The sequence below is a fragment of the Carya illinoinensis genome, chromosome 16 (genome assembly GCF_018687715.1).
Source record: "Carya illinoinensis cultivar Pawnee chromosome 16, C.illinoinensisPawnee_v1, whole genome shotgun sequence".
NCBI lineage: Eukaryota > Viridiplantae > Streptophyta > Magnoliopsida > Fagales > Juglandaceae > Carya > Carya illinoinensis.
In genome coordinates, this window is record NC_056767.1 from 9,920,959 (window position 1) to 9,935,883 (window position 14,925).

The following is a 14,925-nucleotide window of genomic DNA, read 5'->3' on the forward strand; positions in this document are numbered from 1 at the left end:
TATGTTCATTTTCAGGATTGTGCACCTGCTAGTTAGGCTTACTGAGTTATTAGGTGCTCAAGCACTATCATTTATATACTTGAATGCCTTTTGTGGATTTGTTCCAAGTTATATTGGCGGTGTATAAGAGAAAATCATGACAAGAAAATTAAATTGACTGAAACAAGCCTCATCTGCTAATCATCTGCTTATCTTGTACACAGATTTTATAAAAGTTAATGAAACATAAATCTATTGACAAATGAATTATTAATTGAAATAAGATGGAGTCTCGATATCTACAAATTATTTGTCTATGTCATACAGAAGCGTTACTTTATCCTAGTTTACTATCTTCCTATTTTTTCTATCTATTTGAGGTCTTTTCTATTTTCCACAAGTATGAACTATTGTTTTAGTTCAAGCCTGAAGCTTTAGCAAAGAAACACAGACAAACAACTCTCAATTGCCAGCTGAGCCTACTTCCTTCCCTGGTAAAGGCCTCGTAAGGCCAAAAGAGGCAGCAAAAATTCATATATGGTAAATTGAACCTCTTCTAGATCAAAGGTACAGAAGAAAGCTCTAAATGATAATGCAAAGATCTCCATCAGAAGTCCCAGATCCGTCTCTTCTAACCAACTGCTGCCCCCTGCCCAGTTGTACACTAAGAGGACCATAGTTACATTCCCAATCTAAGTCAAGTACAAAAATAATTCAGAGGTGTGAAACTTCCCTTCCATGAGTCCTTGTATGTACAAGTGAATGGCTGTTGACAGTGCCAAGGGACACATTGTTGAAAATATTTGAAGGGCTGCAACTATGTGAACTATGAGTAAACTCTGTCTTAGATAGGGCGGGTAAAGCTTGAGGCACGAATGGAGGATGATAGAAAGCCTTAGGGCACTTACAAGAACCATAATGTTGGCAGGTTGCACTAAGAGAAAAATAGCGAAGTCAGTTACATTGCAGACCAAATTGAGTAGCCAGCAAGAGCAATTTAATAACTGAACAATTACTATCTGAGTAGTTCTGTTAAGAACTTTTACCCAATAAAGGGCAGATTCCTGCTCATGATTCGTGTGCCAATTGACATCACTTCTTTAATCTCCGTGTCATCTCCGACGGTATGCTGCTTATCCTAGAAGATCACACATGGATATAAAATATGTAAGTAAACTTTCAACAACCGTTTGAGATGTTGACCAATTTAGGAATCTTTGGATCAATCATGCATTTGTTTCTCCTTTTTATTCTTTTTCTTGTAGGGTTAGGGTTGGGTGGTCATTACATCTGGATGTCATTATTGCTACTTATCAAGGACCTATAGTTCATACTTACCATAAGATCAACAGTAGAAAATGCCTGCAAACAGACTGAAACATTCCGATCATGTGAATTTTGTACAAAAGGATGCTCCAGTAGCATACTAGCTGTTGGCCGCTCTGCAGGATTTCTTCGAAAACACCGTTGGAGGAAATCCTTTCCCTCTGAGGATAATGTTTCCGGAATGAGTGGGGATCTATTCAAAACTTTGAACATAGCTTGAGGCTGAAGAATTGAAGAAAGTTAGGATACTTAAACCCGAAATTATGAACACAGACACACTTTCCAAAAGTTTTGTAAAATGAAGATGGGCATGTCCAAGGATGATTAGGATACATGGTTGAAGAAAGAAAACAAGTGAGCACTATCTCAACATTGTTGTAACATGTAAAAAGAAAAAAGAAAAAAAAAATATTATGGAAAACTAGCCAAGTGTCCATTGATACCATGCAAATTGAAGACATCAGCAGATGCCAAGGGTCGTCAACAAATAGCATGTTAATAATATTGAAAAAAGAAAAATGAACCAGATGTTAGTTTACAGTTTTTCAATGCCACCTAGAAGTAGAACACATTAAACCCACAACTCAAGTAAATAGGGAAAGGATACTCTGAATTCCCCACGCAATTTATAAATACAAGCTTCCATAAACTAGACAAGAAATGAGAACCATTCTCAAATAAAGACCGACTTGCAAACACCCTTTCAAGATCTCAATCCCTAAATGCAGTCTTGTGAAACTAGGGTCATGTTACCCAAAAGGCAAGTATAGCAAGAAAAAAATGTTGCAAGGCCAAGTGCAGGTTCCTTTACACTTTTATTTTGTATTTTCCCTTGAAATGAAATAGTAGAAACAATCAGTTACACATCCAAAGATTAACCACAAGAAATTCCTTAACATAAGTGTGATTCTTTGTTAGGTCCATACATGTCAGAGGTAACTTGAATTCATGCTAAGCACATGAACAATAGTGTGTAGCAAAACTTTTACAAGCTTCGAATGTCACAACAAAAAGCATAACAAGTTTTTAAATGTCCTCACCCCTGAAAACTCACACCAAGGGGGTTTTCCGTTCAGCATTTCAATGACGGTGCAACCCAAACTCCATATGTCAATAGCCAAAGCAAGGTTAGGATTTTTACTATTTTGCATTGCAGCTTGCATGACCTGCACAATAGAATCAGAATTAGATGTAGAAATAAAAGGTACAAGCTAATTACAAAACTCATATCCAATTGCATAGGGAAGTACCTCTGGAGCCATCCAGTATGGACTACCCTTCAAAGAAAGATTACATGATTCTCCTGCAAGCTGTTAGAGACAAGGTTCAAGTATGAAACAACAACAACAACAACAACAACAACAACAAAAGCTCCAGGGTATCTCAAAAACCAAGAGTGAAGAAGTGGATCATAATTTCAACGGACCAAGTAAAAATGTGTGGCCCTGATTATGCTGAAATAAAATTGTGCAGGAAATATTTGTAGACCAATGCTCACCACAGGAAATTCCACAGATTCAATATTCACACTAGCTTGAGGAGTTGTATTAAGGGCCAATACATTTTATCACGTGTTTGAACCATTTAACACGAACTTTTATTAAACCTAGTTTGTAACCACAACCTTCTTGTAATTAGGTTGAAACTACAAGATCATGTCCAATCTATAACAAAGTGTTAATACACTTTTTGCCTCTAAAGTATTAGCTATCAAGTGTTTTCATTTTGTCCTTAAACTACCAAAACTGACACATTACACACTAAAACTACTCGAAACTAGCAATTAGGACCCTTCTTCAAAATTTAATCTCTAAAATGACGAAAAACAAGCAATGTGGCATAACTTGGCTTGTGATCTTAACGGATGGTGTTATTTGATAGTTGGCAGAACTTGGTGGATGCAATGTGTCCGTTATGGTACTTTGAAATGCATCGTTTAAAACACTTGGTAGTTGAGGGGTGAAAGTGTATTCAACTTAAATTTAAAACTTACATGTTTAGATAGCCCAAAATCTGCAAGTTTAACGATGCCGGATGCATCAACAAGCAAATTTGCACCTTTGATATCCCTGTAGAGCACAATCATGCAAGTCATCAAAACAAATTCCTCCAGCAATTGTTTTACTGAAGACTGGGCAAATATAACTTTAAAATATGTATTCCTTGTAATCTTCCTAACAAGACCAATCAGTGCTCTACATAATTTCCAAAGAAGCCATTAATCATTGGTTTGCTTTCACGAAATTCAGTTTTTCCACATTTTTATGAAAATTTGTTTTACGAAATATCATGGTTAGCAGAGAAGTAAATGTACAATTCAAGTCTTTTCCCTTGATAATAAAATACGATAATTACCTATGGATTGTCTTTTTGCTATGCAAGAAAGCCAACCCAGAGAGAATATGTCGAGTGAAATTGCGAACCACAGATTCAGTAATAGCTCCACAATGTTCATTTACATATTTATTTATTGATCCAGGATGAACATACTCCAAGTATATGTAAAAGCGATCATCAATCTGGTGGTAAACATTTAATTAGTCACATTTGTGAACAATGAGAAGCAACTGATATAACCAATATAATAGAACAAGTACTAAAGAAATACTCACTATCTCACTGCCAAAATACTGCACAATGTTTGGATGCTTTAGTTGACTGAGGATTTTTATTTCCTGGGGCAACAAAATTAGTAACAATGGAAGTAGAAAATTAGAAAGACAATTGGAAAATCTACAAATCTAGAACTGAGATATCCAATTACTAAGTTAAGGTCCCTTTGCAAGTCCTCTATACAAGAAATAGAATAAGTAAAAGCATGAACTGAAAACCCCAGAGAACATTGGTGATTGCTGTCTTAGGTCTTGAGCACCATGGAAAGGGTACAAGAGCTTAAATAGTCATTGAAAATGCCATTTATTGGAGCCTAGAGTTAGGGCCATTATGCAGCTCACAGGCTTACATTTCATGTTGTAAGAACCAACCATGTTCTTCCCCTTATCAAATTGGTATAGAAACTCAACTAAATTAATACTTAATCCCAACTGGCTGGGGTTGGTTCCATGAATTCTTCATCAGCTAATTGGGTATGGCACCATATATCTTCATTTTTCATTATACTTTTTACTCAAGTTCTGCATCTTCCCTCAACAGAAAGTCAGATAGCCCCCAAATTAAAGAAGTCTAGCAAGTACCTGCTCCAACTGCTTTACACATTCAACAGATTTAGGATCATCAGGAATGATATCAACTTCCTTCATTGCGCATAAAGCTCCAGACTCTCTGACATATAAATAAGGAAATGTTAGCTGTAGAAGAAAGTTGAGAAACAATCATCATAACTTTACAAGGTCTCATACCTATTGGTTGCAAGGTATACGCTTCCAAATGTACCATGCCCAATGAGTTTTCCTTTTATCCATTGACCTGCAAAAGATGATACACATGGTTGTTCGATCACATGCTGTACGGTAGTTGATTGTGGTTGCATAGACGATTGTGGTGATAGTACTGCTCCTGGAGGAAGTGGCAAAGGGTGGGCACTGATCTCAGGCCTTTCCACATAACTCTCTGACGCAAGTTTATGGTGTGAAGGAAACACAGTTCTGTTTGAACTTTTGTGGGAGGGATGGGAACTTTGGAGTATTGGGCCATGTAGAGGAGACTGATCAGGACCAGGCATGGTTCTCGTTGGTGGCACATTTGAATAACAACAAACATTGTTATGCTGATATTCTTGAAAAGCCAGAGAAGAAGGAAAGAGATCCCTAGAACTCAATCTTCGTGGGCTTCCAACAGGACTTGAAAAAACACTAGTGGGAGCGCTCCTAACAGGAACTTTCAGCCTGAAGTCTCCATTGACACATTCATCATTTAAATCTTGAAAGAATCCCCGACAATAATTGTTTGAATACTTGAGTGAACTTGGGTTGACAGAAGGAGGAAAAAGCTCCCGAGCGTTTTGTCTTTGAGGGCTAACAACAGGACTTGAAAAAGCACTTATCTGGCAGCTCCTGGCAGGAATATTCAGCTTCAAATTGTAATTATTGGATTCAACATATACATCTGGGGAGAATCTCATGTGATAATTACTTGTAAGTTTCATTGAATTCGTGGCAAAATTATCTACGTTGTTCCTGATCGTTTAATAGAGAAAAAGTTACTATATAACAGATGAATAAGGTGATAGAATAGACCTATATCAGATACATAAAGCATGTTATTTGTTAAACCTTCCATTGTCCTGTAATTAAATCATGACTCAGCAAAATTGATTCAATTTATAACAAATAAAATTTTCGAAGATGGAGCTTCGCTCTTGTTGAGCCAAGGCATCATTTGTATGTTAAATGTCAATTTATTCTATGAATCTTTACCTTTCTTCCTCTATATATCATCTTCTACAATTAATAATCGAAAAATAATAGACAGCAAGATGAACTGCAGCAACAAGACTCACTACACGTTATCTTAAGAATCAACCGCATAACAACGTACTTCACGACAAAACAAATGAACTAAATAAACAACTACCTGTGTTTGTCAAAGAATAAGAAACAATACAATTAATTGCAGAAGAAAAGACATGGAAGTCCAACAGAAATGGTTCATATATCTCAACACCTAAAAGGAAGGCAAAGAAGGATAAGCTTTCTACCTCCCCAAGGAAAAGCCCGACCCTTCTTTCGGTGATCCGAGACGAGCATGCCCTGAATTCAATGCCGTTGACTCTGGTCTCCAACTTGAAGACAATTCAGGAAGCGGCAACCTTTGCGGCACCGCTGAGCATGACCAGTGCTCCGGTTCACCCCATGAATGCGATTTCTTGGGCGAACCAGGCAGCGATAAATACGACCCTTCACTCAACTGCAAGCCGAGGTCTCGGTCACTGGCATGTCGGAGCTTCCTCTGTCGAGTGAGCCGCCTCTGGGTAAACGATTGTATTTGTCCCAGCCTCTTGGGGAAAGCACCATCACCGGGCGTTGGAGCAGAAACAGAGGGAGATGAAGATTTCAAAGAAGAAGAAGAAGATGTTGATGATTTTGATGAAGAAGAAGAAGAAGAAGAATGTTTGAAAAAAGAAAGCATTTGGGAGCTAAGGAAAAATGGCGAAACCCAACTTGCAGAAAGTGCTGAAACTCAAACAACCCCCATATCTTGGTAAGCCAAACAGGAAACATCTAAGAGCTTTCAGGCTTTGTTTACTCATCTCAATTTTCTAATTTGAATTGTTTGGGTCAAACAGTTGGACCTCAGTTGAAGAAAGAAAACTCAACAAACAAGCCTAGAGCTTATCTCTCGAGTTTCTAGTCCTCGACAAAACTCGACCGGTGACATGGGTTGGAGAAGTCGGGGTCAGAAACATGACAACCCAGAATGTCTACGTATGCTGTGATCTACACATGAGGAACAAAGCGATGGTGGACGTCTATTGGAGAGCTTCTTGTCCCAAGTCAAGGACCAATAAGATTTTGGGTGAGCAAAGAATAACTGGACAAGCTACAAAAGTCAAGCCATATATTTGTGTGCACGGCAGGATACTTTGGGAGGTGTTGAGCAGCTGAGCTTCTTCTTGTCTTTATTGAGATTGTCAACCATGTGCGCGATGGACAGACCACATCAAAGGCCATGTCCGTGTTAGAAGTGTTGTCAACTTCGCAATGGTTTTGAAGCATTTTGCAAGATTTGGACGCAGCCCACTTCACCATAAATAATATTTTTTTTAGTTCAAATTTCAAACATAAAAAAGTCAAAAGAATCGTTAAAAAAAATTAATATTTTATTAATTATACAAAAATTGTGAAAAAATATTTTAACTAGAAGATTTTTTTAAAAATAAAATTTATAAATTAACATAATTTATATAATATATTAAATTATAAATTTTTTTTACTATAATATAAATTTCACGTATCACATTAAATCATATTAATTTATAAATTTAATTTTAAAATATCTCTTTATGATTGTAACTTTCCTCAAAATTATGTATTGATTATATCTTTATCATTGTTTAAATTTTAAAATTTGTCTATTGCATCTAAAATTTTCATAACACTATAGTAAATTCATAATTCCCATGCAACTTATTCCCTTATTTTGGATTACTTTTTTTTTATTATTTAAAAGAGAACTCATAATGATAAGATTGGTATATGATAATAGAAGGTAGTACATGTGAGGATTGAAATAAATGGTGTATGAAGAGCTGGTTTGGATTAAGATATTAGATGAGATGGTTTTAGATAAAAGATGAATATTAAGTAAAATATTAATAAATTATTATTTTTTAATATTATTATTATTTTAAAATTTAAAAAATTTGAATTTAGATTTAAAAAAAATTAAATTATTTATTATATTTTATGTAAGAATTTGATAAAATTATAATGATAAAATGGGATAAGATAAAATATTTTTTGAATACAAATGGCTGGGCCTAATTGTTTTGGTGGAAAATGATACACATATAATTATTTTTACAATCTTTTACATAATTTTAGAAAATAACATCATTTTTTAAAAATATTCTTAATTTAAAATATATTTATATAAAAAAATTATAAAAAATTGTAAGTATATGATTCCACCTCACCATACAAATTATGAGCAGACATATATTATCATGAGTAATGTTACAGATAATTACTTTTATATATTTTTTATATGATTTATTAATGTAATTAATTGTATTAATAAAATATATAAATAAATAAATAAAAATAACTGTAAATAAAATTGTTATACCATCAGACGGTTCAAAGGCCTAAACGTAAACCACCTACCTTTGACTTCCCAAATATTTCTCAGAGTTGTCACTTCACACCACTTTATCCTTTGTCCTATGTTATTTTATTATTATTCTTTAATTTTCCCCACAAGTACTGCACCATACGATACATATGACTTCTAAAAGATTTGTAGTTTTAAGTTGACTGGCTGGTTTTGTTACATCTAATCTAATTTTATTTAATTATTAAAATTTTTATATAAAATATAATAAATAATTTTATTTTTTAAAATTTTAAAATAAAAATTATATTATAACGATATTATATTTAACTTTTAAACAATTGTGGGTACCGAGAGCCCGTACCTTAGTATCCCGCCCTCTTCCATCCTGCATGGTGCAGGGTAGGGTGTGAGAAAGAGTCCATTGTCCCACACCATGCAGGTAACACCCATACTTTTAACAAAATATCTATTCTCATTTTATTTTAACTGTGTAATCAAACAAAACCTACAAAATCTAAGTAACTGTTTGAATAGTGAGATGAGATTGTTTTAAATGAAATTTAAAAATTGAATAAAATATTGTTAGAATATTATTATTATTTTGAGATTTGAAAAGGTTGAATTGAAATTTGAAAAAATTAAAACGTTTATTATATTTTATGTGAAAATTTAGGAAAGTTGTAATTGTGAGATAAAATAAGATGAAACACTCTCTGAATCCAAATTAACTGATGGGATAGTGAGATAAGATAAGATAGTTTTAGATGAAAGTTAAAAGTTGAATAAAATATTGTTATAATATTATTTTTGTTTTGAAATTTAAAAAAATTGAATTGTTTATTATATTTTGTATAGGAATGTAAGAAAGTTATAATGATGAGATAAGATAGTTTATAAATCCAAACAACCCCTAAGGCAAGATGGATATTGAGTTGAGATGAAATGAGTTAAAATGTACATTGAAAGTTAAATAAAATAATGTTAGAAGATTAATTTTTAATTTTAATTTTGTTTTGAGATTTAAAAAAGTTGAATTATTTATTATACTTTATGTAGAAATTCAGAAAAATTGTAATAATTAAATGAAATATTATAAGAAAAATGATTATTTGTAACAGATTATATATAACGAGAATAACTATTCACTACAACAAAAATAGGTTTTAGTGACAGATGAAACTGTCACAAGAAATGGAAAAAACGTCACGAAATATATTTGGTGACGGTTTCTGACCGTCACCACCACTGTCACGTAATGTGCGGCACGGATTACATTTGGTGACGGTTTACTGTACAAGCGTCACAAAAAATATTTTTAGTGACGGTTGGAAGTCTTCCGTTTGATGTAACGTTCGAACGTGGGATTTTTTGTCACAGTTGAAATCTGTCACAAAATGTCACGTTCGAACGTCCAACAGAACGTTCGAACGTTAACCCGACTGATTGACATTCGAATGAGAAAATTTGACGTTCGTTGGTTATAGTTCGAACGTATCATATTTACGTTGGAACGTAAAACAAAACGTTCGAACGTAAATCATTTAAACATTCGAACGTTGTATTCATTTTGAAGCTGAACATGTTCGAACGTTGGGTCGTACATTCGAACGTTATTTCATAATTTTGTGTAATTACATTCGAACGTTAGTTCTAATGTAAACCAACATTCGAACGTTTGTTATATACATTCGAACGTATAGATCAAAAATACTATTTTCATAAAATTAAAAAATATACAAATTGTATCATCATATTATACCATCAAATTAGCAACTAACAATGTTTTATATAGTTGCAAAATTAGATATTAAAAGTTCTATACAATGAGAAAACTTAATTGATTTCATTTCTTCTTCTTTCCTCGCTCACCACGATTCTACTACAGTGACATAACACGCCCTATCTGGACTCTCATCTCCCTCTGCACTTGTTCTTAAACTTCACTGCACATTCTTTCCTCTTGGTCTCTATGTTGCTCCTGCAAATGCATTTCTAAATCAGACTGTTGCTCCAAGAGAGACTCCAACTCTTATTGTCTTGATCTCATATACTCATTTGATAAAAAAAAATGCTGCAAAATAAGTAACATTTTAAAAAAAATACAAATAAAAATTAAATTAATGAAATGTTGCATAATTTAATAAATTATTCCTAACATATTCAATAAAAGTTCACAAATTTTTTCAAAATGATATTATATATTTCCACAATATATAAACATATTCACAACTAAATTTACAATATTTTACATATTCCCAACAATTTTAATAGATACTGTAATATACAAATTCACAATATATAAACATATTCCCTATAGAATAAACTAATTCACAAATCACATATACATATGCACAATAATAACTAATTCACAAATACCAAAACATAGTCACAAAAAAATAACCATAACATATGCTTCAAATTCCCATACACAATTATAAAACATATTCATTTTAATCTATAAATATACACAAATATTTATATTTTCATTTTAAGAATAAGCATACACACAACACAAATTTTCATTTTAATTCATCATATTACATAATCCATATCACAAAGATTTTCTTCTAATTCATTAACATAAACAATTCAATTCCTTCTAATTTATCAATAATATTCAATTCAAAACATAATCACAATATATACAATCAAAATTCACTACTCAATTCACAATATTATACCCATATCTAATCCTTCAAAATCCACAATCAACTCACATTATACACATCAAAATGTTCATCATTATCCACAACAAAAGCACAACAAAATATATAAACATATTAATAAAGTTTAGAAATATACCTATCACTCACAATATCCTCTTACAAATCACAAGTTTTGAACAAGTTACAACAACCAATCCTTCAAAAAAATCACAACTCTAGTTAGTTAAAGACATATATATAAAAAGACACAAAATAAATATCATAAAATTGCAAAACATTTAAAGGAAAAAAGAGTTTTTCCTTACCAAAATCAATGGAGAGAGCAAAAATATTAATCATCTCTCACTCTACTCTCTCTCTCTAACCCTCTCTCACTCTAACACACACTCTCTCTCTAACCCACAACCCTCTCTCACCCTCACTCTCTCTTTCACGCACGGGAGAAGCAGAAGAAATGATTCTGTTTCCTCCCGTGCGTTTATTCATTAAAACTACTCTGATTTGATATGACGTTCGAACGTTTAAAAAGTAACGTTCGAACGTTTAAAAAGTGACGTTCGAAGTTAAATTTTAACGTTCGAACGTTATTTTAAAAATGTGTGGGAAATTTCCCGCATTTTTTCACGTTCGAACGTATATGCATATACATTCGAACGTTTAAAAAGTAACATTCGAATGTTAAATTTTAACGTTCGAACGTTAGTTAAAAATGTGTGGAAAATTTCAGCATTTTTTCACGTTCAAACGTATATGCATATACGTTCGAACGTTTAAAAAGTAACGTTCGAATGTTAAATTTTAACGTTCGAACGTTAGTTAAAAATGTGTGGGAAATTCCCGCATTTTTTCACGTTCGAACGTATATGCATATACGTTCGAACGTTTAAAAAGTAACGTTCGAATGTTAAATTTTAACGTTCGAACGTTAGTAGAAAATGTGTGGGAAAATTCCCGCATTTTTTCACGTTCGAACGTATATGCATATACGTTCAAACGTTTAAAAAGTAACGTTCGAATGTTAAATTTTAACGTTCGAACGTTAGTTAAAAATGTGTGGAAAAATTTCTGCATTTTTTCACGTTTGAACGTATATGCATATACGTTCGAACATTTAAATAGTAACGTTCGAATGTTAGTTAAAAATGTGTGGAAAAATGAGTATAGTATATAGCACTAGACTATATATATAATATATATTATATACTTAACTAGTATATAATATAGTGTATTATATATTATATATATAGTATATAATATACTGCAGTTAGCTTATCCAATTTTAATATTAAATCATTGCGCTTCAAATTTCAATCTCTTTAAATTTGTAATAATTGTTCACAAATGATGCATTATTTTATTTAAAAATTATATAAAATTTAAATTATAATCATATTTACCAAATACTCTATCTAACGTTAGAACTACACCCACTAACGTTCGAACGTATGTGAAAAAAATATACTCTATTATTATAAATAATATATAATAATATATATATAGTATATTAACTATATATAATATTAACTATATAGTATAATATATACTATATATATTAACTATATAATATATTATATATTATAGATTATATGTAATGACTATATATATATAATATATAATGAGTATATATATACTATATATATTATATAATATATACTAGACTATAATGAGTATAGTATATAGCACTAGACTATATATCTAATATATATTATATACTTAACTAGTATTTAATATAGTGTATTATATTATATATATAGTATATAATATACTGTAGTTAGCTTATCCAATTTTAATATTATTTCATTGCGCATCAAATTTCAATCTCCTTAAATTTGTAATAATTGTTCACAAAGGATACTTTATTTTATTTAAAAATTACATAAAATTTAAATTATAGTCATATTTACCAAATACTGTATCTAACGTTAGAACTTCACCCACTAACGTTCGAACGTATGTGAAAGAAATATACTCTATTATTATAAATAATATATAATAATATATATAGTATATTAACTATATATAATATTAACTATATACTATATATATATTAACTATATAATATATTATATATTATAGATTATATGTAATGACTATATATATAATATATAATGAGTATATATATATACTATATATATTATATAATATATACTAGACTATAATGAGTATAGTATATAGCACTAGACTATATATATAATATATTATATACTTAACTAGTATTTAATATAGTGTATTATATATTATATATATAGTATATAATATACTACAGTTAGCTTATCCAATTTTAATATTAAATCATTGCGCTTCAAATTTCAATCTTTTTAAATTTGTAATAATTGTTCACAAAGGATGCATTATTTTATTTAAAAACTACATGAAATTTAAATTATAGTCATATTTACCAAATACTCTATCCTATCTAATGTTAGAACTTCACCCACTAACGTTCGAACGTATGTGAAAGAAATATACTCTATTATTATAAATAATATATAATAATATATATAGTATATTAACTATATATAATATTAACTATATAGTATAATATATACTATATATATTAACTATATATTATATTATATATTATAGATTATATGTAATGACTATATATATAATATATAATGTGGATATATATACTATATATATTATATAATATATACTAGACTATATATAGTATAGTATATAGCACTAGACTATATATATAATATATATTATATACTTAACTAGTATTTAATATAGTGTATTATATATAATATATATAGTATATAATATACTACAGTTAGCTTATCTAATTTTAATATTAAATCATTGCGCTTCAAATTTCAATCTTTAAATTTGTAATTTCACAAACGATGCATTATTTTATTTAAAAATTACATAAAATTTAAATTATGGTCATATTTATGAAATACTCTATCTAACATTCGAACTTCACCCACTAACGTTCGAACGTCACGGATTAACGTTCGAACATTGGTGCCAAAAAATATTACGTTTGCACGTAAAAATCTTTAACGTTCGAACGTAAATTTGCTTACGTTCGAACGTCATACGAATTCTCATCTAGATTTAGTGACGTTTGTATAAACCGTCACAAAAACTGATTTTTTGTGACAGTTTGGAGACTGTCACCAATTCTAAAGCGTCACTAAATCTCAATTTTGTTGTAGTGATTTACTACCAAAACAGACTCATGTTAACATAAAATAATCATTTTTTCAAGAAATAATTAGCAACAACTAAAAAATTTTCTTATAACGAGATAAGATAAGATGAATTAAAATAAACTCGGCATCGAAACGGATAATGGGCAAATATTCATATCCAATTTTCTTGATACCTTCTTTCTTTCTTTCTTTCTTTCTTTTTATAATGTTTTCTAGATGTAGCAAGTTGTCATGTTATTTGAGAGACGTATTTTGACCAATGAGCCAATCTTGCAGCTATATAGGCGACTTTGAGAAATAGAATTTAAAAACGTCATACTCAAAGACCTATAATATATATATTTGGGATGACAAAATTTTCAACATATTAATAAAGATAATTCAAAATTCCCCCAATCAAAGGTTAAAAATTCGTGTTTGTATAAACAATTTTAATAGTTATTTTGTGATAGGACGAGATCAATACAATGTCATCCATACTTTCAGAATATCTAATAATTTTTCGTCCACCAACTTTTTTTATTTTTTAAAAATATATTTAAAAGTTTTAAAAATATAAAGAGAAAAAAAACTTAATTAGAACTAACCGTGGCTTCCGTAGGAGTTGGAGCGGTGGGCGTAGATGCACCCATATTCAAGAGGAAGGAATGTGTGTGAAGTTTCCCGGCCTGTTGAGTCTTGACCAATGAAAATGGGTAAGTTGATTGACAAACCTATTGACAATGTATACATGTGCAATCCCGACCACAAAATTCGGTTAGGAAAAACTCAAATTAAGAATATCTTAATGTACACCAATATATAGTATATACTTCTATTGATTTTATTGGAAAAACCTAAAGAACGTGCCTTATATATATCATAAGGATAATATTAGTTAAAAAGAATGAAGATAAAAGTCATGCATGGATAGTATTACCACAGATGATACGTTTATGTAATGCAAAAAATATTCAAAATGTATTGGAAATGAGTAATGTTATATACAGTTATAAAGTGAGTAATTATTATGTAATTGTTTTGAAAAAGAGTTAAATTTATTATTAAAAAATTAT

At 30.7% G+C, this 14,925-nt stretch overlaps 1 protein-coding gene across 2 annotated transcripts; it reads right to left on the reverse strand.

The window, feature by feature from the left end:
- Nucleotides 1-232: 232 nt before the first annotated feature.
- Nucleotides 233-6,805, reverse strand: LOC122298397 (mitogen-activated protein kinase kinase kinase 5-like). 2 transcript variants are annotated; one of them, XM_043108119.1, is made up of 11 exons: nt 5,963-6,805; nt 4,665-5,441; nt 4,500-4,587; nt 3,918-3,980; nt 3,661-3,824; nt 3,299-3,374; nt 2,556-2,615; nt 2,346-2,471; nt 1,318-1,527; nt 1,026-1,117; nt 233-913 (listed from the first exon to the last, which is right to left on the reverse strand). In XM_043108119.1, the coding sequence occupies exons 1-11, from the start codon at nt 6,391-6,393 to the stop codon at nt 694-696; spliced, it is 2,307 nt and encodes a 768-aa protein (XP_042964053.1). In that variant the 5' UTR covers nt 6,394-6,805; the 3' UTR covers nt 233-693. The 2 variants fall into 2 exon arrangements, with proteins under 2 accessions (XP_042964053.1, XP_042964054.1); XM_043108120.1 differs by having other exon boundaries at nt 4,665-5,318; nt 5,963-6,802.
- Between the last annotated feature and the right edge of the window lie 8,120 nt (nt 6,806-14,925).